At 41.0% G+C, this 26,542-nt stretch overlaps 1 protein-coding gene across 1 annotated transcript in view; it reads left to right on the forward strand.

Annotated features, from left to right (window-relative positions):
* Positions 1-26,542, forward strand: part of PTPN23 (protein tyrosine phosphatase non-receptor type 23) — a 1,983,393-nt gene that overhangs the window by 1,418,344 nt on the left and 538,507 nt on the right. Inside the window, exon 18 of the mRNA XM_044066015.1 lies at positions 17,608-17,759. Within this exon, the coding sequence (XP_043921950.1) occupies positions 17,608-17,759 (152 nt within the window). The remainder of the gene's footprint in view (positions 1-17,607; positions 17,760-26,542) is intronic.

Raw genomic sequence — 26,542 nt, forward strand, 5'->3', positions numbered from 1 at the left:
GGCTAGGCACTTTGTGAAAACCCTTAGTGCTGTAGACAAACCAAAGGGCAAGGCAGTGAATTGATAATGTGGGGATGGCACAGCAAAATGCAGAAATCTCCAGATGTCTGGGTGGATGGGGATATGGAGGTATGCCTCCTTCAGGTCCAAAGTGGCCATGAAGGCCCCAGGTATCAAAAGTGGAAGAAGGGTTTGCAGGGATGGCATGCAGAAAGAAGGTATAAGCAGGAAGGGGTTTAAAAGTGACACATCCAGTATTGGTCTCCAAGGGCCCTCCTTTTTTGGGACCAGGAAGAGTCTGGAGTAAAGCCCTTGACCCTCTTGTCCTGTTGGAACACTCTCTATGGTGCCTTGTGATAGTAAATCCTGAATAACCGGGGGGTATCAGGTAGATTTGCTTTTTGGAGGGAGGGGTATGCCTTTTGGTAAAGGCTTTTCCTGCCATGTCATAAAGTACCCTTTTTCCACTATTGATAGGACCCAGCAATCTGAGGTGATTTGTTGTCACAGGGGGAGACAATGAGAGAAGTGGATGGAAAGGGGAGATGGTTGGGGGTATTTAGGCAGTCACACAGTGTTTGGTCTGTCTGGAAATGGCTGTCTAGTGGCAGACTGAGAGGAACTAGTTCTGGGTGATGAGGGCTTTCTGGCCCCTTTCCTTTCCTTTGAAGAAGAAGAAGAAGATGAGGAAGTGGGTTCCCTTCTAACAAAGTTTGGTTTAGCTGGTTAATTCCTGTAAAATTTAGGAACTGGGAATACCAGTAGATGTTTCAAGTCCTGCAGTTCCTTACTTTTTTCTTACAAATTTTTGAAAAGTTCTGCAGATTGTTTGCCAAAGAAGAACTTGTTGTCCAAAGAGGCATATAGAATCCTGTTCTTGCAGTCATCTGGCAGAGGTTGAAGTCTGAGCCAGGAATACCAGCGTAACACAGAGGCAGATGAAGCTAATCTAGCTGAGGCTTCAGCAGCATTGTAGCTACATTTTATAGAATGCTTGGCTACCTGTGCTGCTTAGGAAAGTTTTGAGGCAACTTGAGGCTTTGTAGGAGAGTTAGGCATAGAGGAGAGCAGAGTAGATGCCTGGGAAACTAGATCTAGGGCATACTTTACCATACGAGTCTGGTAATTGATGGCCCTAAAGGCCAGGTTTGAGGAAGTGTAGATCTTTTTTTCCCAGCCTGTCCATAACCTTACTATCCTTATCTGATGGTAATAGGAAAGAGGATGGCACCTGCCTAGATTGCTTGTCCAGTGCCACGGCAATGACTGCTGGGTCTGCCATGGGGGGGGGGGGGGGTGATAAAATATTTGTAATCATCAGGAACTTTGTAGATTTGTAGAACCTGCCTGGCCTTTTTGGGACCAGAGTTGAGATTCTGGGGTCTTGGAGACAGAGGCAAAGGTGTCTGAGTAAGCAGGAATCACTGGGGGAATAGCAGAGGGAGAGGTTGACTCCAGCTGAAGAAGCTCAAAGTATCTTTTCTGTACTTCAGTCACTTTAAGTATTCTCTCATTTTGGAGACTGTCTCCCCAAAAGTAATGTCTTCTGGTGGGGACTCTCCTTCCAAGGAGTCCTCATCTGGAGAACAGTATTCCAGGAGAGAGCCAGCTCAGAAGTATAAGTGAGAGACTCATCAGAGGAAAAGGAAGAAGAGTCTTCCTCCTGAGTCTGAGGAGAAGGGATAGAGCTAGCAGAGGCAGGCCTGGGACGTAGTGTGGGCAGAGCAGGAGTATGTGAGGCTGTATGCTTCAGGGCCATAAAGACCTGAAAAAGTGACAGGGAAAATGCTCACCAGTCAGGCTGGTCTTCCACTGGGGCAGGTAATTGCCTGGTCTTCTGTTTTCTGTTGACAGAAGGAATCTATTGAATAGTCTGACAGGCCAAAGGTCAGACGTTAGGCCTGGGGTCAAACTGCCCTCCTTGGAAACTAAAGGCCGTCATCCGGCCATGCCTGGTCCCCGCCCTCCCCCCAACACTGGCGGAGATCGACATCACAGAAAGCTCCATGGACATGCAGACTGGAGAAACAAGGGGGGCTTCTAATATGGTACCCACCGAAGTCACCAGTTCTTTCAGATGCTCCACAGTTCCTAGACCGGTAGCTGATGGGATGTCCAAAGTTGGAGGGGGCAGTATCTGGTCTACAGACCTTTGCCTTTTTTTAGCTGGGTCCACCTCAATAGCTGGTTTCAGGATACATACCAAGGGCCAGGCTTTTCAGTCGTCAGTTCTCTACAAAGAATTTAAGGGCTGCCAGATGCCTGTGAAAGGTTTTAGGGACAAACAACTGACTAATTTACAGGCTGTATGGTTGTGAGACAGCCCTAAGCAAAACAAGCAGAGGTTGTGTGCATCTTTGTGCAGAACTTGCCGACCGCACTTACATTTTTCCCTTCTTAGATGACATCAGCTAACAACAGGTAATCAGCAACCTAAGCTCAGTCAAAAATAAAGAAGATTCCCCATTTGGGTACTTATTCGACTGCGGCTTAGAAGTTCTGAGGTCTGTGCATGTGGATGTCACATTTAGGGCCTGCGTGTGATGTTCCATGCACCTTACAAGCAACTAGGCTTAAGCTATGGTAAATGGGTCAGACGTTCGGGTTGCCTGAGGCAGAAGATCCCACAGTTGAGAATACCGCAACATGAGAATAGAAGGGTATACAAAAATGTGCCCTCAGTTTGGAAGAAAATGAGCTAATAGAAGAATTGCTTGTCTTAATAGAGATAGACATTAAGATCGCTGAAAGAAATAGACTGCAGAAGGTCAATAAAACCCAAAAAGTTAGAAGTTTGATAAAATAAGTGAACACTGTAATTAGAACTGCTCATAGAGATCCATGTGATATAAAAGAAGTAAACAGGCTGTATTACTGTGCAGCTAAATTAATAACAGATAAAATTCTACCACAAGAGCCCAGGGTAGTAAGGGAAAGGAAGGGGAGAAATCGAATACCATCATGGGAGTGCTGAATTGAGAAAACTATAAAGCAATTAAGACAAGAAGTGTCACTGTTAGAAGAGTATAGAAGAGGGAACAGATCAAGAAAATTACTCACAAGAAAGATAGGTGTGATAAAAGCAATGAGCAGTATTATAAAGGATCAGGATTTATCATGCACTATCGGATCAGGATTTATCATGCACTATCGCAAATAATGAAACAAAAATATCAGCACAGGCAGAAAAACTTAGAAGATACACAGATGAATATAAAGGAAAAGTACAAATTAAACAATTTACTGATGACCCAAAAAAGTATTATGGAGAATTGGAATACAAGGTAAAAAGAATTGAAAGAGCACCAAAAAAGAAGACACGGATGTATTTTGGAGAAGTACTTATGAAGATTCTATAGAACATAAGATGCTAAATGGATAGAAGAGGTAAAAGAAAGAATAAGAAATTCCAAAATATGGGATATGATATGGGATGAAGTAGCAACCAGAAAGATTGAAACAAAGTTAAGAAAAGCCTCTAATTGGAAAACCCCAGGCCCAGATGCAGTACCTAACTTCTGGTTAAAAGTATTAACATCTTTGCACAAAGATTTAGCCATGATTAAGAACTGTTTATATGCGCATCCCGAACAGACACCTACCTGGCTAACAACAGGAAAAACAATGCTCCTAATTAAGAGTGAACATGAAAGCTATCTTACAAATTATAGATCAATAACTTGCATTCTGACGACATATAAATATACACTGGAATTGATGCTGGCAGATTTTCTAATCATTTAGAGGAAAACTCAATTATGGCAATAGAAAAAAGGACAATAAAAGAAAGTCGTATGGAACAAAGGATCATTTGTTGCTAAATAAAGTCATAGTGGAAAACTGTAAAAAGGGGAAGAATCCAAGTATGGCATGGACTGACTACAAAAAAATAATTTGGCAGTATCCCACATTCATGGATTAAAGAGTGTTTAAAACTGCATAATATACACGCTATACTGATAAGCTACATCACAGCAACCCTGAAACAGTGGCAAACCACTTTGATGTTAAGCACGATAAGGGTCAAATTATTATTCCAAGGGTAAACATCCACGGGTGGGGGATATTCCAGGGTGACTTTGTCCCCATTGCTCTTTTGCTTTGCCCTTAACCCATTAAGCTGTCTACCTACCAGATTAGGTCATGGCTATAATTTGGCTCCCAGAAAGCAACATAGTGTAAGGACTTATCTTCTCTTTGTTGATGATTTAAAACTGTATAGCTCTTTAGATAAGGAACTGAGGGCACAACTGCAAGTAGCCAAAACTTTTTCAGATGATATAAGAATGTCATTTGGTCTTGATAAATGTGCAAAAGCAACCTTTAAAACAGGAAAGATGCAGCATTATGAAAACATCAGTTTGGGACAAGAATGTGATATAAAAGAACTTGAACATGAGGGAGCTGATGAAGGATCAACAATAAAACATGAACAAATGCGAGTAAAACTTAGTAAGGAATATTGTAGAAGACTTTGACATCTAGGAACAACATTTAGGTTATAAATCAGTTTGCTCTTCCTGTCCTAAATTACAGTTTCAGAGTGACTGACTGGCCCCAAAAGGTGTTGGATACATTAGACAGGAAAACAAGACAAATGATTCATGCTCATCAAATGATTTATAAAAAATAAGTGCATACCAACATTATATATTACCCGTTTTGAAGGAGGTATGGGCATCCTTGAAACTGATTACATGTATAGATCTGGAATTGTGGGATTGCATACATATCTGATGACCTCACAACAGCCAAACAGTGAAATTTGTTAAATATGAGGAGAAAACATTTAAGATGACTTCCCTTCCTAATTCTAGCAGAAGCATATCAGCGTTAAGTGGGAATGGAAATCAAACCAGAAGTAGATAAAAATCAGGCAGCGACTGAATGTGCCAAAAAACAATAGCAAGAATACAAGGTGAAGGATAACATGAGAAGGCAGGAAATGTGGAAAATGCATACATTTAGTTGCAAGTATAGAAAACTCCTGGAAGAACCTCATGCTGATCAGGATCGAACAGATCTATGGTTAAGAAGAGACAAATTCAGACCAAAAGATGAAAGGTTAATTATGGCAGTCCAATATAGTGTGCTTACGTACACATTACAAAGTCCATTGAACATATTTGAGAATCATACAAATGTAGAACAGAATTGGAAACAGTCGCACACCTCATTGCTGGCTTTAATGGCAGAAGGACTGTATACTGAAAGGCATAATAATGTGGCAAGACTGTTGCACTGGGCACTATGCAAACATTACGCAATTGAAGTAGCTGAAATGCACTGGAAGCATGAGCCACAAAGCATCATAGAAAATGTTGATGTCTACATCACTTGGGATCACCCATTACCAACAGTCCAAAAGACAGATGCGAAAAAAACAGATGTAGTGGTCCACAAAAAGAAGACAAAAGTAGCATTGATCATTGAAATTGCTGAACCCAGTGACTACAGTGTCTTGCGTAGAGACAGACACAAATATCAGGATTTGCAGACAGAAACGAGAGCAATGTGGAAGAAAACTACCAGACAGTTCTAATAATATTAGGAGCAATGGTTCTTGTAAAAAAGGATCTACAATCACATTTGGGTATGGTACCAATACATGTAACTCCATACGAATTGCAGAAGGACCCATTATTGAGGAACATTGCAGGTGCTGCGAAGAGCACTTCTGGCTGACATGAAGGATTGAAGTAAGGGTCTATATTACCATGACAACAGGGCTGTTCATTGAATGCCCTTACGTCGACACATGTATGCCGATATACCTAAATGTCGAACGGCCACAAAAGTGATTTTTTTCCCAGGGAAAAAAATTGCTGGGCCAACAAAAAACTAAACAAACCCACAGACACAGTAAAGTAGGGGCCTTCGCCCCCACACCCCCTGATGAGGGGGGCTCTGCCCCCCACACTCACCTACTTAAATATTCCAACTCCAAGATTACACTACAGTGGAGGAAACAGTAAATTCCCAACAACGGACCAGCAATTTCTTTCCCCTGGGAAAAAAACTCGTTTTTGTGGCCGTTCAACATTTAGGTATTTTGGTGTACATGTATCAACGTAAGGGCGTTCGAAGAACAGCCCTGTTGACATGGTAGTATAGATCCTTGAAATAATGCTAATTTCATGAACTTTAATCATACTTTGACTTAAGAATGGGGTTCATTCCCGTCATGGTATTAAAAACCCAAAATACGTGGAGAAATTTAAAAAAAATGAGTTAGAAGTTAGGTAACACAAATGAACATAGTAATTAAGACTGTCCATAGAGATTCATGCGATATGACAGAAGTAAACAGGATATAATACTGAAATAAATAGGATATATTACTGTGCAGCTAAATTAATAACAATAGTCTTTACCACATAAACAAAGGGTGGTAAGGGAAAGGAAGGGTAGAAATCGAATGCCATTGTGGAAGTATTGAATAGAGAAAGCTATAAAGCAAGTAAGAGAAGAAGTGTCACTGTTAGAGTATAGCAGAGGGAATAGATCAATAAAGATACTCAAAGATAATATGATAAATGCAATGCACAGTGTCAGAACAGATCCATATCTATCATACACTATTGCAAATAAATTAAAAATATCAGCACAGGCAGAAAGACTAAGAAGATTTGTAGATAAATATAAAGGAAAAGTACAAAATAAGCAATTCACTGATGACCCAAAACAGTTTTACAGAGAACTGGCAAGCAAGTAAAATGAATTGAAACACCAACAAAAAAAGAAGAAATAGATACATTTTGGAGAAGTATTTATGAAGATCCCATGGAACATAACAAAGATGCTAAATGGATAGAAGAAGTAAAAGAATAAGAAGTTCAAATGTACAGGATATGAAATGAGATGAAGTAACAGCCAGAGAGACTGAAACAAAGTTAAGAAAAGTCTCTAACTGGAAAACCTCAGGCCCAGATGCAGTACCTAACTTCTGCCTAAAATTATTAACAACTTTACATGAGGATTTTGCCATATGCAAGAACTATTTATATGAGCACCCTGAACAGACACCAGCCTGGTTAACAGGAAAAACAATGCTCCTACTTAAGAGTGAACCTTCAAGCTATCCTAAGAACCACAGACCAATAACTTTGCCTTCCGACAATGTATAAGCTACACACTCGAACTGATGCAGACAAGAGTTTGTAGTCATTTACAAGAAAACTCAATCAAGGCAACAGAACAAAAGGGTAATAAAAGAAAGTCATATGGAACAAATGATCATGTGCTGTTAAATAAAGTCATAATGAAGAATTGTAAAAAAGGTAAGAATCTCTGGGGATATTATCCTAGTAACCTCCTATGAACATAGGAATCGGTACACATATCTGTTATTTATATCCATAGGTGAGCACATGCATGTGCACACAGACACACACTCGCACGCGCACACACACACACACACACACACACACACACACACACACACACACACACAGTGGTGAGGTGAAAGTGATATAGCTTAAAATTCAGCTCATTGTTTGCAAACCTCATGGGGCCACAATACTGTTGTTTAGCTTAGTAAAGGTTGGGTGTTAAGGTAGTAGGTAACACATTTGCTTGAAGCTAACAAAGCAAATATCTGTGAGGGGGTGCCAAGGAATGGCAGTGATCCCTGGAATGTAGTCTGAGCAAAAACAGCACTTCCATCTACCTAACCTGTTATGTTATCTCAGACACAGTACCTTCCTGCATTCCAAATGTCTTCACCACATACCCGTACTAATGCACATCATCATTATCCCCTTCCTCCACCTTTTTACATGGGGTCAGAGTATCCTGTGAACTATCGCAACCTCTTGATTCAAAGCCAACATCCTCCCTTCTTTGAGAATCATGCCTGGGTGTTGCAGGTCTTCTCTCCTATAATCCATCCCTCCCTTTGCTGGATGTCCTTATTTCTTCTTCTTCCCTGTTTTTCTCAAAACCTCATCACCAAATTTACTTCTATTTTCCTGCATGTGTCTCATAAACTGTAATCTGTTTGTTTTGACCTTCTTTGCAACTGAAGCTAGTTTGGCTTCTGCAATGTTGTCATCATTTTATTCATGTGTCCAACAGTGTGCATCCAACCATCATATAAGTCACTTCATCTCCATCACTTCCACCTTCCTGAACTGCTCATCCTTCACTGCTTAGGTTTCTGTACCATAAAGAAGTGTTGGTCATAATATGGTTCAGACACCTTATTTTTCAGCTTCTTTGACATTATTCTGTCACACACTATCCCATCATACTCTGTGCCATTTAGCTACAGCCCCCTCTGATTGTACCTTTGACCTCCCCATTCAGACTTGCCTTCTCCTCAGCAACCCTTCCCGGATACTTGAAACTGTTATCCTTTTCTGCCATCTTCCCTTTAATCTCATTTTTCTGCTTCTTCTGATTTCTCCATTTCCTGCTTCAGTGGCGGCTGGTGACTTCAAATCAAAGGGGGGCTGCAGGAGACAGCTGAATGGGTGGGGGGTCAATGGGAAGGGGTGTGGTCAACTAGAAAGGGGAGGAGCTATGCTCAAAACCACAAAAACTAACTAAATACACTGCCCTGGGTGCCAAACCGTCATTATGAGAGTCCAGTCAAGACAAAATGAAGTGTAGAAGAATAAAAATATTTCAATGCATTGGCTGCATGACAGCTTACTTAATATCTAGATGGAAACAAAAAGGTTGTGAGGCATGAAAAAATAAATTACTTTTTAAGTACATTAATGGAATGCCAGTCAAAATCAAGTATAAGAAAAAAAACAGAAACAAAGCTTGCTTTGGGAATCCAAATGAAGGACTGAAACCAGATAAACCTCCTTTATTCAAAGCGAGTGCCAAACACAGAACATTAACGCCACAAGAATAAATACGTTTTCGACCCTGGTATACCTAGGTCTTCATCAGAAAAAAAAGCTTTTTTTTTCTGATGAAGACCTAGGTATACCAGGGTCGAAAACGTATTTATTCTTGTGGCGTTAATGTTCTGTGTTTGGCACTCGCTTTGAATAAAGGAGGTTTATCTGGTTTCAGTCCTTCATTTGGATTCCCAAAGCAAGCTTTGTTTCTGGTTTTTGGTTTCTTAAGCACGCTTTACCATCGCTTTTTGGTTCAAGTATAAGAAAAACAACAGCACTCAACTCAAACCACTTCTTGCACTGCAGTTTTAATTATAATTTATATTCAGCTTTATTAAAGTACCAAGTAACATGTTGAAAGTAGAAATCTCTAATGCCCCCACTTGTAAAAATGTTTCTTATCCAAAAAAAGAACTGCTGCCTGACAACTATCTACTTGTTTCATGGGGAAAACATGATCAAAGTAAAAAATGAAAAGCAAACAAGAAATAAGCTCAAGATACATTGCTTAAAAGGATTACTGTACAGGTTATGGACCACACGATTGGCATTCTGTTTAGTTTACGGGTAAAGCCTGCAGAGATGACTGGAAGTCTCCAAGTGTAATGAGCTTCTTAAAATAATGTAATCCTGTCCTTTATTACAAATACTGTCATATGCATTTCAATACCCAAGGCTTATACATTATCTAGTTAAGTATTCTCTACATGGCAACAACAGAAAGGCTTTCGATGTTGGCAATTCTTAATAAGAAATGTATTGATGACCCAAAAAGTTTTATAGCGAATTGGAAACAAGGATTAAAGGAATTGAAAGACCACCTAAAAAAGAAGAAGCAGATACATTTTGGAGAAGTATCTATGAAGATCTTGTGGAACATAACAAAGATGCTAAATGGATAGAAGAAGTAAAAGAAAGAATAAGAAGTTTAAAAGTACAGGATATGAAATGGGATGAAGTAACAGCCAAAGAGACTGAAACAACTGGAAAACCCCAGGCCCAGATGCAGTACCTAACTTCTGGTTAAAAGTATTAACATATTTGCATGAAGATTTAGCCATGAGTAAGGACTATTTATATGCACACCCCAAAAAGACACCGACCTGGCTAACAGGAAAATAATGCTCCTACTTAAGAGTGAACCTGCACGCTACCCTAAAAATTATAGACCAACAACTTGCCTTCCAACGATGTATAAACTATACACTGGAATTGATGCAGACAGAGTTTATAGTCATTTAGAAGAAAACTCAAATATGGCAATAGAACAAAAGGGCAATAAAAGAAAACATTTGTTAAATAAAGAACTTTAAAAAGGGGAAGAATCTAAGTATGGCATGGATTGACTACAAAACAACATTGGATAGCTTCCCCCATTCATGGATAAAAGAGTGCTTAAAAATGCATAAGATACACCCTACACTGATCGATTACATTACAGTGAGCGTGGCCTAATGGTTAAGGTGTTTGCCTTACAAACACAAGGTGCAGGGTTTGAGTCTCACAAGGGATAATTGGCTAGGCTTAAAATGGCTCACAAGGGCAGTTAGCTTAATACTAATCTATGAACCTATGAAACTGTGGCAGACCACTTTACAATTAAGCCATGATAAAAGGACAAATTATTATTCCAGGGATAGAAATTCAAAGGGAGATTTTCTGGGGATACTCTCCCACCTCTGCTATTCTGCCTTGCCCCTAACCCATTAAGCTGTCTAGTTAACAGCTTAGGCCATGGCTATAATTTGGCTCCTAGAAAACAACAAAGTGTAAAGACTTCTCATCTTCTCTTTGTCAATGATTTAAAACTGTATCATCAGCTGAGAAAGTGAAAGCACAACTGCAAACTGTCAAAAAAGTTTCAGGTCATATAAGAATGTCATTTGCTCTTGATAACTGTGCAAAAGCAACTTTTAAAGAAGGACAACTGCAGCACCAAGAAAACATCAGTTTGGGGCAAGAGGGGAGTGTATAAGTACTTGGGAATTGATGAAGGATCAACAATAAACATGAACAAATATGAATTAAACTTAGCAAGGAATAGTTTAGAAGATTTAAATTAATCCTGAAAACGGCGCTGACATCTAGGAGCAAAAATCCAAGCTATAAACCAATTTGTTCTTCTTGTCCTAACTTACAGTTTTGGAGTGATTGACTGGCCCCAAAACGTCTTGGATAGATTAGATAGGAAAACAAGAAGGATGCTTCCCGCTCACGAAATGATTTATGAAAATTAGTGCATACCAAGATTATATATTCCCCATTCCGAAGGAGGGATGGATCTCCTTGAAATTAATGACATGTATAGATCTGCAATTGTACGTACACACACATATCTATACACATACATACATACATACATACATAAAAACAAACATGCTCACCAGTTGGCATAATGGTTAAGGTTTTTGCTTCCCATGCACAAGGTACAAGGTTTGGGCCTGACATCAGGTCAGTGCCAATTTGAAGTTTACATACTCTCCCTGTGTTTTGGTGGGGTTCCTCACAATCAAGAAAAAAAAAAGAAACATGCTGAGTGTTTCTATATCAAAAAAAAAAAAAAAAGAAACCTCACCAATAAATGGACTTGTGAGCAGCAGCAAAGAGTCTTCATGGTCCCTTATAGGGGGAACAGTTATATAGACAGACCACTTTGGGCTTCTACTGTGGTGCACAGTATCCTCAAAATAGGAAAACACAGATCACAGAATGTTCGCTAGCCACTTGACAGTGTAAAATATGGCTCTAAATAATACAACCACATATCTATATCCACACACACACACACACACACACACACACACACACACACACACACACACACACACACACACACACACACACACACACACACACACACACACACACACACACACACACACACACACACACACTCACTCACTCTAGGTGGCACAGTGGCTCAATGGATAGTGCTGCTGCCTCACAGCAAGAGGTTCCCCATTTCAATTCTCAGCAGGGGTGCCTTCTGTGTGAATTCTGCATGTCCTCTGTGTTTATGTGGGTTTTCTCCAGATGCTCTGGTTTCCTCCCACATTCCAATGACGTGGTAGGTAGATCAAACATTCTAAACTGACCATAGGTGTAAGTGTGCATGCAAGTGTGAGAGGTAGAAAAACTACTGTGGCAGGGCTAGCCCCCCCCCCCCCCCACTCCCGTCATGGTGTAAACCTTGCCTCTATATACTTGGTGACACCTCAACCCCAGATGCAAAAATGGGAAAAAAGGGTATGTGAAAGTATGGCTGCACATGCACACACACACTTATGTGTGCACGTGCACACACACACACACGTGTGTGTGTGTGTGTGTGTGTGTATGTAAATATATATATATATATATATATATATATATATATATATATATACACACACACACATATACTTACACACACATACATAAACATGCACCAGAATAACCAGAAATAGATTTAAAAAAAGATCTGTTTATAACTTCAGTGAGCCCTTTGCCATAAATGTAAAATGGGCTTGCTACAGTTACATTCCAAAACTGTAAGCACTTCACCACTTCAGACATGACCAGATTACATTTCGACTGTCCAGATTTTTGCCTCATACGTGTGGTCTCTTCCTAGTAAAATTCTTGGTTTTCTGGCAAACCACTCAGTTTGGAAGGAATTAAATAATGACAGACATTTGGCTTCAGGCTGCACATCTTTTATAAAAACGCATGCTAATGCATAACCTGTTACTCAAACATAACCATAAATGAAAAAAAAACCCCCAGAAACGATCGTTTTGCAGCTGTATCAAGCCCATTATACATTTCCAACAAAGGACTTGCTATGTTGCAGTTACTACAATGGAAACAGTAAGCGTTTCGGCGCTTTGTACATGACCGCAAATAAACAAGGAAATGATCTATAACTGTAGCAGCACGTTTTACATTTCTGACAAAGGCTTGCCATAGTTTTATATATTTTGAGACATTGGGTGCAGTAAGTGTTTTAGTGCCACGCATACGCTTACAAAAAGATTAAACGATCTGTTTTTTGTTTTTTTTAAGTAGCAAAATAAGTTATATTATTAATATGAAACGCATGGGACTTTCAAAAAATAGTTTTTACTGAAAATTAGTAAGACCTAGGACAAGGACTGAATTTATGTACAGGAAAAAGCCCCTTTAAATATTATTCTTACAAACGTAGACGCTGGACAGAATTACAGTTTGTGCATAAGCATGAATTTACTAAAGGGTACGAAGTTGGAAACACAAATGCCTGTCAGTATTGCCTAACTTCAGTTATTACTGACTCGCTACTGTTTTGTCAGAAAAAATTAATTGTAATGAAAAACAAACCAGAAAAAAAAGGGCAACAATACAGGACATTTAGCGAAAGTCTGCACGGTTATATCCAAGAGAAACTGTATGCATTGCAAACATCAGAACATGACCATTCCGTGAAACTGCCTTTTCATGTATACAGTATAGATATTGGCACATAAATAAAAATATATATTTAAAAAAAAAGTGACAGTTAACCAGAATAATTAGTTTGAGAAACAGCACAGATTGAGAAGCAGAAAATGTATTACTTGTGGAGAGATGCTTTGAAGAAAAAGATGCAGCCAAGCAGTAAGTGCAATAACAGCGTGATAGGAACACAAAGATGAAGCACAGTTGGGATTAGGAGCCAAAGCACCATTGGAACTGAAAATATACAGGATATTTGCTAGAAAATTGACACCGAGGGAGGTAATTTAAGTGAAGCATTAGAGTGGGCGTTATTTTGCTGTGCTGTAGCTTGGACCCGAATTTTCAACTCTGGGAATGTCCCTTTAAGCATCTTCTTACTAAGACAGTAAAGTTATGCTTCCAAGTAGAGTCTAAAAAAATCGCAGTGGATCAAGATGTGACACCAGCATGTCATAGTACAACAGAAGAGAAGTCAAACTAATGGGCACTAAAACTCTTCCCCGTAGAAAGTGACATCTATTTTATCTTAATGACGTCACTAAATTGTGTATGTCAGATAAACTGAACACATTTCCTGAATTTTGATACCAGTCACTGACTTGCTCGGGAAGTGATAAAAAATGCAGCCTGTAAAGATTGGAGTAAGTTAAAATACTGGGCTGAACTCATTCCCTCCACCAAAAAAAAAAAAAAAAAAAACTCTTGGCTAAACCATGTGTCGTTTTGAAAGAATGTGGGCACACAAGAGTAGAAGGTAACCCCCCCAGCTCACACATACATGCAATTCAACCCATCCCATGCATTCAAACTGCAAGTATTAGTGACTAGGCCCCCTCTTTTAATTTCCTCCTTTAGTTCAGTAGCATGAAGTGATGTAAGGGCTCCTCCTCCTAATGTAAGGGGTTAAAGTGTTTTGGTTTGTTTTCAGTGTAAGTTCAAAATATTTAGACAGCTCATCCCTGTTAACACTGCCAAAAAGCAGAATATATGTACACCATAGAAGTACTTCCCCCACGTTTATAATGGTTAGCAGTTAGGAGCTTTTGCTATTGTCTTACCAGTGTACACTTAAAATCCAGGCGTACTGGGAACATAATAGATACTCTTTACCCCAAGAATTAGCCAGTGTCCATATACCTCATAAGTAACCACAACCTACCCTTAAAAGCTTTTTTTGTGATAGATAATACCATGATTCCAATTACTGTGGATACTGCTCAGCTCTATTTAACAGAAAGTCAACATTTCAGTTCTCAGTAAGTGTATGTTTTTTTTCAGTGCAAGCTGAGTTAGAAATAGCCTTAGTTTTAAAACATTTTCGTCTTGTGTTATAAAAAAAACTATGTTCTTGTTACCTTTATTTGGTTAAAAAATTGAGTGCTGCCATATCTGTCTTTGCTTTATAACCCAAGTAATTATTGTACAGACAGGCATAGTTAACAGTAGGTCCTGCTGCACTCAAGTTCACGAACAAGTTGTTGTGTCTTTCGGCCACAGCGGAACTGTGGTCCGCTAATGTTTGGTAGTGGATTTTTACGTGCCGAGTTACCAGCCCTGATGCACAACCTTCAATGAAGGCACGCCCATTCACGCATGCCTCCACACAGAAGACGCTCTAGCTGAGAATCGAACGGGACAACGTCTTGCTGTGAGGCGACAACGCCACCGCAGCACCACTACCGTGGGTACTCAAGTTCTCAAGCAAGTATGTTTTAGTAATAGAAAAAAATGTAGGGAAGAGAAGGCTCCCTCTTTGTTTGTACAAGGAATTTAGTGGTCATTCAGAGGCACCAACATTACCTCAGCAAAACAAATGCTCATGCCCTGCACTTTGGCAATAGAAAAAAAAAATTTAGGGAAGAGAAGGCTCCCTTTTTGTTTGTACAAGGAATTTAGTGGTCATTCAGAGGCACCACCATTACCTCAGCAAAACAAATGCTCATGCCCTGCACTTTGGCTCCTCCTACACTCAGTGAAAGCTGACCCAGCTATCTTATTGATTTACTCTTATACTCATTTCAGTTCAAAGTCGCTATCCAGAGCAGCAGTCAGCATGTTTAACCTGACTACTCCTGTCATGGCAGTCTTTCATATCTTCCTCCAGTGCATACAGGAGAGCAAAATAAAAATGAAAAACAAGTTATTTCAATATTTGCCAAAAAGTGTGTCCTATAATCAAAGGACACCAAAATGCCACTGCTAGTTATCCCCTTTTTAACAGCGGCTTTTGTTCTAGACTCGACTAAAAACTCTACTGGAACCAGTCCTTCACTTAGCACTTCCTCATCCTCTTCTCCTTGTTTGTGTCCTATCAATCCCCTGGTAGGGAACATAGTGTCTAACCTGCAGTCTAAATTTCTGCTTGGCCTCATCCCACTCTATTACCGTTTTCTGTGTAGATATTTACTTACAATACCTTGGTTCCTTTGCTATTTTTCTACAGTAAATTATAGCCATCTCTTGCATGCAGTCACCCCATTGGCAAAAATCTCCCCTCTCCATTTGTGTGTTGGCATAGTTCTTAGAATACTGTCTGCAACTTTATGAATATAATATTGTTCTGGCAGATTGAGCCAGTGTTGCCTTCTCTTTTAACTAAAGTCTTAGTTGAAGTAAACATTCATTTCTGAATTAGCCTGGCCATACACAGTGCAGCTATATTAGTGCTGAGAGGATATGTAAATAGTCCATTAACTCTGGGGAGTAGGAAGAATTTTAGCATGCTGGGTTGCTACATGTTCTGCAGAGCTTGTACACTGGAATGAAGGCATATTGTCTTATTAACACTTCCACATAATAAACCTGTTCGTAGTATACCAAGACACTTTGGCAGCAAAACCTTACATAGTTAGCCAGGAATTCCTCAAGATGTCGTCTTATGAATTAGAATGGATCAGCAGTGGCCAGTCTCCTGCAGTTCCCACTTACTGGCCATTAGTCTTCCACACCAATGTGAGCTGAGGGGCTAGCTGCCATTGTGGCCCATTTTAATTCTAGCCAGTTTCCCTTTTTGTCCTCAAAATAACCTGTTCCATTTGGTTATAGATTGGCTTTGCCTACCCAATGGTGGATACTATTAGCCTTATTGAGAATAAAGGAGATTACACCATATGCAATTTGAGGGGACCTATGCACGGGATAAAACATTTAGGAGCTGCCTCTGTCCATTAGTAGTACGGGGACCGTTCCTGGGTAAATTGTCTGTTTCCCATCCGTAGATCTAAGTTACGCTTAAATATAGACAGGGATAAAGTTTGTTTTATGTTGAATGAGAGCCTCTTCCACAGTAACATTATCCTTTGCAAGATATACCTCTCCCTCCAAACCATTTTGTTGATGTTACTGAAAAAGTTTAGATCCCTAGACAGAGTATGTCAGGGTATAAAAGGAAGACCAGTATGCATGCAGACTGGCAAAAATGGTCAGTGGATTGCATTATGTTGAGTCATTGCTGCAGACATCTTTAAAAATCTCTTGGCACAGAATATCTGTGTAGCTGCCCCATGGACTTTTAGTCACACCTTCTTAGAAAATTACAGACTGGACAGTCAGTTGAGAAGTAGAGAAGGTTTTCACTGTACTGTACTTCAGGTCCTTACTGCAACCCATCATCCAGTTCAGGAGTCAGGGACCTTCACTGTTTGGTGATCCTGTGATATAGTGCAATACAGTAGTGATCCTTGTGATGGGCATAGTACAGCTTTGTAAGAATACCCATTTTAACTATAGGAGTCCAAGTATTAAGTCACTGTTACAGTAATAGCTCCCACCCACCTTTTTTCCCTGGATGGGCACATTTTGATTAACCAGTCTCTGCTTTTCTAATTTCTGGGAATTGACTCCCTTTTTGCCTGTAGCAGTATTGTAGATGTATTGCTGCTTTGAATTTTTCTTTTGTTGGAGAGTACTCGGGTGTGTTCTGCAGTCTGTGTGATAAGTTAAGAGTTGTGCTAGTTTTCATTTCTAGTGTAGCGTGTTAGCTTGGATTTGGGGGTATAGATATAGTTGCTTACCCTTAACTCCAACAAAGAACTGAAGATAGCTTATGCTTTCTTTTACTGCTGAACTTCATTCACACACATCTATGGTGTGGGATATAGACATAGAGCTAAACCATGGTATACATGACTGCAGTAAAAGCATGGCTAGAAGACTGATGTCCACCTGCAGCTAAATTTGATTAATTAATGAATACCCTGCAGCAGTGATCAATTATTCAAACATCTACAGTTATGCCATTATGTCAGTTGTCATCACAAAAATATACTTTACCACTCTCTGTATCTCTCTTTTTTAGAAGCTATTTCAAGAACAGTTGAAGAAGTATGACCAGGTCAAAGTTTACATTGAGCAGAATCTGGCAGCCCAGGAGAATATCTTGAAAGCACTGACTGAAGCCAATGTGAAATATGCAGCAGTGAGAAAGCTTTTAACAGAGTCTGAACACAAGTGAGTGTTTAATACGAAGTAAAGGATGAATGTGTGCTACATAATAGTGAGAAAAAAAGAGAATAATTCAAGACTGAAGCAAGAACTGCCATTTAAAGATCAGATGCAATGTTTTTCATTTTGTATTTCTGTTTGTTTGTTTGTTCTGTTGGCTGGGTTAGTACCAATTGGCCAGTACCTTCTTATTTATGGGAGAACTAAGGTGGTAGTCTTACAGACTAGAGAAATTTTGCAACAGCGCTGGGGAACTTCCCCTTCTCTTTTTTGATAAATACATGGACTCTGCCCACCTGGGCTCCCACAAACTCGGGCAGATGGGGACCTCAGTTTAACTTCTCATCCAAAGGTCTGCTCACTCAGGTGTGCAGCAATCAACATCCTTTTATGCTGCAGTGCAAAATCAATCCAAGTACCTGGTGTGGTAATAGAATGACCTTCCAGTACCAAAGGTAAGTCTGCTCTCTGTTGAGCCATTGACACTGCTTTTTGTGGTAATTGTGCTCCTATGTAAGTTGGGGGTTCTGTTTCTAAAATCTAGTTTTTATCTAGGCTCCTTCAGTGAAACTGTATTCATTAAGTTTAATAAACTTCTGTGTTTGCTGTATGCTGAGTATTTGTGCATTTATTTATTTTATGTAGCTTTTGGGAGAAATCTTTTGTAGTGGGCAGACATGTTCTCTGTAGTCCATAACAAACAAAAAAATGGATATATACGAAAAACACACAACCCATTCCAGAATAAGAATGAAATTCTTCACTGGTGTCTCTGGTACCTCGGCTTGCGCCTTCAAGGAATAATTGAAGGCGCAAACCAAAGTACCGGAGACACCAGTAAAGAATTTCATTCTTATTCTGGAGTGGGTTGTATATTCTCTGTAGTCTGCAGCAAATTTCAACTATTAAAATATCAGTGAATGCAGCACAGTTGGCCAGTCCATCAAGCCGATGCTGCAGTAAGGAAAGAATGAAGATGGTAGCAGACCCAGATGCAAGCTGTTAGTGGGTGAGATCTGCATTGTAGCCGAGGTGCTGAGCAACACCCTGCAAAGTGTCAGCAGTCATTTAATTAGCTATGATCTTGAATCACTCCTGCTTAAATAACTGTCATGTGCTGGGAACTATTGCAGGGAATTAGTTCAGCTCTTTGCTTCAGTTTTGCAAAGGTGTTTGAGGCAGCTTAACAGAGCTATTATTCATTGCTTCCTACAAGAGTGTCGTTGTCAGGAAAGCAATGTTCCTGTGTATCCTGTAAGAGTGTACTCGTCTTTACAGGAGACATCCCTGTACTTCTGAAATGAATACACTTGTCACAGTTTTTAAACTCTAATTTATGAAGTCCTGCTAAAGGTACATACATAAAACTTAGGCAGTAAGGTGGCGTATACAAGCTGGCATGATCTGTTAAGTAAGACAAGTGAAATGATCAACATGGGATAATACAGAGCTGGAGTTAAGGAATGTTTACAAAATGTTAAGAAAAAATAGGACATATTTCCAGGTTTTCATTAATAATGCAAAAATAGTGTGTATTAGTATCATGGGGGATGGTGTACTCAAGCACTGGGTGTTAGTAAAGAATGAAGACATTCTGAGATATGATGTTCTTTTGATAAAGCAGTTATGAGTATTACCTATATTTTCATAACTGCATTAATTTCATAAAAGCTGTGTGATCCATAGGTGAACAAAAATGGTGCCATCTTATACAAAACATCAAGGCACACAATGTTGCGACTGGTACTTGACATCTAACACTGATGGTTTTGTTTATTAATATTGTTTTGAAACATTGAAAAAACATTATAATATATATAATTTTCATAGATTCAGCAGAATCACAAAACAGCACTGTGCTATTCCCTCTTGTCAAACATCATTGGAATTGGAAAGCCCTTGAACATATGAATAATTCTCTCACTAATATCTTGGATGCATTTGGTACACTTAAAGAGATGTAGCCATTTGTTTGGCTGTAACACTAGTATTTTTGGCAAACAAAATACATTTTTTCTTTCTTACATCTGCAGTATAAAACCAGCATCTACAGACGGACCTTTGATACTAACACCAGTATTTAGCCCATTGTCTGCTAAAGAGCTGTCATATTTTACTATTTTTGTAACTCACAGCCTTTATCAGATATTATAAATCTAATGAAGTATGTTTTTAGCAGAGGATTCTGGCCCAGAAATTGTAGCTGTTGGCCGTTTGGGCAGGTTTTTTTTCCATCTCTTTCAACATTCTGGTTTAAAGGCCGCACTTGCGCTTGTTTCCCACTTTTCCTGTAACTAGCCTAGTCCAGATACAGAGTTGCTGTATACAGGACTGTTGGTAAGCTTCTGAGCCCCGCAAGCCTTTCTGTGTTGGAAGAAAGCCTTCTAGCTCATCAGTGGGAGTGGTAAGCACTAGGTAGCCTGTCTACCATGAGAGGAGAGGTTCTTGGCCCAGAAGTTGTAGTTTATTGACCATTTGGACAGTTTGTCTGTCTCTTTCAACTTTATGGTTTAAAAGACCACATCTGCGCTTGCTTCCCATCTTTCCTGTAACTAACCTACTGCGTAGCACTAGAAAGCCTTAGACTGATACAAGCCTTCTAGCTTAGAAGAGAGACTTTTGGGGTGATTAAGTATCAGTTTTCTGTACTTAACTGTTTTCCGCCTAAACACAGATTTTCCAGCATTTATTTTGATTTCAATTTTTTTTTCACATATTGTACTTATTTGACAGTCTGCACTTTTTGTTTACATAATTTCTTTAACTGTTGTAGGCTACACACTAAAGTGCGATGGCTTTTTCTGATCGTTTGTAGTCATTTAAAGCTGTTTTAAGTGTATTTTTTACTGTTTTTGCCGTATCTTTAAAAAAAAATTCCTTGTTTCCCACCTTTCTAAGTTAGTATAGTCCAGTTTTCAGGCTAGTACTGAATTCAGGGCTGTGATACTAGTTTCTGAGTTGCCCATACCTTACCTGGATAGAAGGAGGTTTCTCTGTTCACCTGTGAGAGAGGGGAGTTTTGAGCAACTTATCTGCCCCTGGAGGAGTGGTTCCAGCCCAGAAGTTAGTAGTTTATTGGCCATTTTGGGCTAATTTCTCTCTTTCATTTCCCTACTATAAAAACCGCATTTGCACGGTTTTGCGTACCGGGCAGTGCCGGTTAGCTACAGTTAAATTATTCTCAGCTCCACTAAGTCTCCTCTTCAGTTTTTCCCTTGAAACTAGTCTGTCAGCCTAAGCACTAAAAAAAGCATCTTACAGCCCAGCACTTGCTCAGACCTAATAGCATGCACTAATATACCCTGACACTGATTGCCCAGCAGGGCAAGGCTCTTTATTCACCCCTCACCAACCAAGCGACTACGCAGCTCACCCTACTATTCAGGTATGACCAAAGGGCAACTTCAGGTGCACTCTCCAGTCCACCTGGTGAATCTGGGTATCCTGAGGCAATGTTACAACTGCCTCATGTACACAGACAACCCTCTCCTCCTACCACAAAACACTAACATATGTGAGAGATGCAATTATACAGCCAAACTGGAAGCTAAGCTGTCTCCACCCAAGACTGGAACAGAGAGTCAAGAGGAGAAGGTTAACACTTGCACCACACCTCCAGCCACACATAGACCTACTAAAACAGCACTGGCAAAAAATACACATAAATACACAAAATCATACTTGGAGGCTCTATATAAAAACCTGAAAAAGCATCAGAGACCTCCAAAGGAGACACCTAAACAATCTGCACTTCCCATCACAAACCAGACAACACATAAAACTCAAAATCAGTGTGCCACACAATCACAGCCCTTAAGGCGAAATAACATACCTAACACACTAGTAATATTTGACTCTATAGTCAGGCACACTGACATCCCACTCACTAGGCTGGACAAGCAGAAGGTTACTGTTAGCTGCCTGTCGGGAGCCAGAATCTGCCACATAACACAAGCACTCAGGTCACTCCAGAACAAGTACAAATATGACTCTGTCATTGTTCATGTTGGTGTGAATGACCTGAGACGTACCTCCCTGGACTACATGAAAAGAGACATGGAAGAGCTCTCTGATCATGCAGCCCAGGCTGGTATGACCCTGACCTTGAGTAGCATCTTGCCTTCACCAAGAATGATACCTCAGTATAAAGAAAAAATTATCAATTTCAACAATTGGCTAAGCTTCTAGTGTCATTCAAAGGGGATCCAGTGTCTGATAGCCTGGAACGACATGCTCGACAAGCCACGTTGCTTCACAAGAGACTGCTTGCACCTGTCACCCCTAGGCTTTCAAATATTGGCCAAGGCACTTATTGCCCCCTTAGTGCCTTTTTTAGGCAAGGCTCAAAAGTCAAACCCACCTCCGTAAACAGCACAGTTAACAAAAAACTGAGGGTTATGCTACTCAACGCCAGGAGTTTAAATCTCAAAATGCACGCGCTCGAAGCACTCCTCAGTATGGAGAAAGTCGACATCTGTGCAGTAACTGAAACCTGGTTCAAGGCTCCCGAGAGCACCCCAGCACTACCGGGCAACAACTCATACCACACCTTTCAGCCACAGAACACGGACCGAAACACAAAAGGAGGGGGGTGTATCCATATTCATCAGTGATGCCTACACCTCCAGGTTAGTGGAGCAGCATGATACCTCTGAGATCATCCATGTGCAACTAACATCAGACAGATCTGCAATGCAAATTGTGGCCTGCTACAGATCACCCTCCATGACCCAGGACTACTACTCCACCTTTCTGGAGTCACATGAAGGCCCTACTGTACACCCTGATATTGGGCGATTTTAGTTACATTAACATTCACTGGGAAAACTGCTCGAGTACAAATTCTCAGGCACAGCGCTTCCTGGAATTCATCAACTCAAATGCCCTGGATCAGCTGGTAAACTCCCCTACCAGAGGTGAAAACATATTGGACCTGGTCATCACTAACATGGGCGACAGGTGTTCGACACCGGAGGTCAACCCGTCACTGGTTAGATCAGACCATAGGTTCATAGGTTTATACTAGGCTATCTGCCCTAATGCATTGATAAGACTAGCCCAAATTTTTTTGGCTTACGCCACCCGTTATATGAAAAAATACTGTGCCCATTCGTTTGTTGTGCCTCTGTCCAGCAGTGACACAGAGATGATTCCCAGGGAAAACCTACGATCTCCCATCCACAGGTCAGGATTTCTCTTGAACAGCGCCAGCGAGGTGCTCTGCCTCACATGGACCGGGATTTTATTCCACAGCATAGGGAGTCTCTGAGTGATACATCTATCCCTCCAGCACGTCCTATTTATATCCGTGCTAAGGTTTAAGTCGCTTGCTGTAGTGGTTTTGGTGGATTTGGATTTTTTGAGGTGGAGCATGTCCATTAATTCTATGTTGGACATGGCCTTGTATGTCAGGCACATGTCACCTCTGAGCAGACGGTATGCAACTGAATAGAGCTGGAGTTTCTTCAATCTGGCAGCATATGACGGATTTTGGAGTCCCTTTATCCTTTTGGTGTCTCTCCAATTGCTGCAGATGTCGGGTGAGATACATCCCGAATGGGGCATTGTACTCGATCATTGGTCTGATAAGTGAAGAGTACAGGGGAACAATGACCTCACTAGATCTGGATGTGAATCCCTTCATGATCAGGCGGGCAATGTAGAAGGTCTTTCTAACCACTTTAGCAATGTGAGTGTCAAAAGAAAGGCCACTGTCAACCTGGGTCCCCAGGTCCCTGATGGCCTCTTCTGTGCTTAGTGGATTGCCACCTATATGGTAGCTTGGGGTTACCTTGTTTTTCCCGAAGGGTATGACTATACATTTTTTGGTGTTTAACTTCAGGCCATGGCTCTGGCACCAGCTATCTGTTTCCGTGAGTCCCTTCTGAAGGATATCCGTGTCCGATGCACTTTCCACTATGGCGCCCAGTTTGCAGTCGTCTGCAAACTTTGTCAGCCAAAGTCCTCCCATGTTGGCGTGTACTTCTGAGAAGTAGATGCCGAACAATAGGGGGCCAAGGACCGAACCCTGTGGGACACCACTTGTGACCGGCTTGGAGTCTGACATAGCGCCAGCAACTCTAACCCTGTGGGTTCTGTCCTTAAGCCAGTTTGCAACCCATCTTGTGACATATGGGTTTACATTTAAGCTGGTAAGTTTTTCTACAATACCTGAGTGAGGTATTGTGTCGAAAGCCTTTGCAAGGTCAAGGTAGGCTGTATGGACTGCCTTGCCCTCATCAGTGGCCTTGGTGACTGTTTCGAAGAAGTCGACCAAGTTCAAAAGGCATGCTCTTCCCTTGACGAAGCCAAACTGGGTCGGGTCCAATGTCTGCAAGTCCCCTATATCTTTGTTTATGAGCTCCATTATGATCCTCTCCATAGCTTTGCAGACTAGACTTGTTAAGCTTATGGGGCGGTAATTACCAGGGTCCGTAGAGGCACCGCCTTTGTGGAGTGGGACCACAGTTGCCGTACGCCACTCCTTGGGCACGTATCCTGTGGTAAGGCTGAGATTAAACAGCTGCCTTATGTGCGGGTTTAATTCCTCATTTAGCTCGTGTAGCACACAGCCGGGGACACCATCCGGTCCCATTGATGCTGTGTTTTTAGCTTTAGAGAGAGCAGCTTTCACCTGCGCATTTGGGATGTCTGAGATGTCTGGGAGGCTACACTCAGCTGGGATAGTTATCTCTCCTTTAGTGGGGGGAGAGGGGGGTGAAGTTTGCACTGAACCTGTCTGCCAGTATGTTGGCAATGTCTGTGGGTTCAGTGATTTTTGTATAATTTTGGACTAATTCTGAGCATATCTGGGAGTTTCCACCCAGGTTCCTAACATAGCTGAAAAAGGCCTTATGATTGTCCTTTGAATCCATGGCAATTTTTCTCTCAAAACTGGCCTTAGTTGATTTTATGAGTGCTCGTATTTTTTACTAATAATGATCAGGGGTGACTTCCCTTTTATGGATTTTGTTCTATCATGTAATAGCTTTCTCCTCTTATTGTAAAGTTTGTTAATGGCTGGGGTCCACCAGACTGGACGTTTGCCCTTTGTGGAAAGAGTCTTGGTTTTATTTGGGATTGCCTGATCCATGCAGTCCTGGAGGAGTTCATAGAAGGCATTTGTAAGGGCTTCCGCAGCTTGGGTTGTGGTTTCCACTGGCTCAGGGGCCTTGAAGGATACCACACCAGTCTTTGAGTAGTGTGAAGTTTGCTTTAGAGAAGTTCTTCACTGTGGTCTTTTTTGTTTGGGGTGGGAGCGGGATGTGGATTTCCACTGAGATTAGTTTATGATCAGATCTCACCAATGAGGGATATACTTCCGGTGTGGAGCATTTTGTGATAATGAGATCTAGTATATTTTCTCCTCTCATGGGAACAGTGACTAGCTGTTCCATGGCATTTGAATTTATGAACTCCAGGAACCGTTGGGCTAGAAAGTTAGGGCTTGAGTAATGTTCCCAGTCTATATTCGGGTAGTTGAAGTCACCCAATATGATGGTGTTTGGAGATACATTTATACCCTCCAGTGTCTTCAGGAAGGTTGTGTGGGGTTCCTGAGTTTGAGAGGGTGGCCTGTAGCATGCTGCAATTTGTAGAGCAGTTTTGCCTATGGTTAGTTGCACCTGGATGGTTTCCGAAGCTTCGTGCGTTGCCACCAACCTGGAGGTGTGGGTATCCTTTATGAATATGGATACACCCCCTCCTTTTGTGGTGTGGTCCGGGTTTTGGGGCCAGAACGCATGATATGAGGTAAAACCTAATAGTGCCGGGGTGCTCTCAGGAGCCTTATCACTCTGGATGTCCACACCCCACCACCACCCCCAACTAAGGAAACCACAGTAAAAAAAACTTTTCTAAAGCAAACTTCACCTTACTTAAGACAGAGGTGGTAAGTTTCACAGCCCCCACACTAAAGGATAATGCTGCCCAAGATTCAGAAACCTTTACAAATGCACTCTATGAGCACCTACAGGGATGCATGGATCGTGCCATCCCTAGCAAAACCAAGACTCACTCCTCTAAGAGAAGGAAAGCAGTTTGGTGGACCCCTACAATAAACAGGCTATACAATAGGAGGAGGAAACTAGTTCAGAAAAAAAAGCAAATCCCAAGAAGGAAAGACATCCCTAATCAGTATCAGTAAGAAACTAAGGTCCCTCATGAAATCATCCAAGGCTAACTTTGAAAGAAAAATAGCAAAGGATTCAAAAGATAACCACAAAGCCTTCTTTAGCTATGTTAAGAATCTAAGTGGCAACTCACAGATATGCGCTGAACTAGTGCAAAATAGCACAAAATATACTGAACCTACTGATATTGCCAACATCCTGGCAGATAGATTCAGTGCAAACTTCACTCCCTCTCACCCCCAAAAGGGCCCACAACAGTACCAGAAAAGTGTAGTGTCCCAAAAATCACAGACGCACAGGTGAAAACAGCCCTTTCCAAAGCCAAAAACACGGCGTCAATTTGACCAGATGGTGTTCCAGGCTGTGTCTTGCACGAACTACGGAATGAACTAACCCCCCATCTAAACACGCTGTTCAACCTCAGCCTCTCCACAGGCTACGTGCCCATAGAATGGCACACAGCAGTGGTTATTCCTCTCCACAAAGCAGGGGCCACAACTGACCCTGGTAACTATCGCCCCATAAGCCTGACTAGCCTGGTCTGCAAGGCTATAGAGCGCTTCATCATGGACCTCATTAACAAACACATTGGGAACCTCCAAACACTTGACCCAACCCTGTTCGGCTTTGTTAAGGGCAGATCATGGTTACTAAACC

Source organism: Protopterus annectens, chromosome 3.part0 (genome assembly GCF_019279795.1).
Source record: "Protopterus annectens isolate FY-2018-M chromosome 3.part0, PAN1.0, whole genome shotgun sequence".
NCBI lineage: Eukaryota > Metazoa > Chordata > Ceratodontiformes > Protopteridae > Protopterus > Protopterus annectens.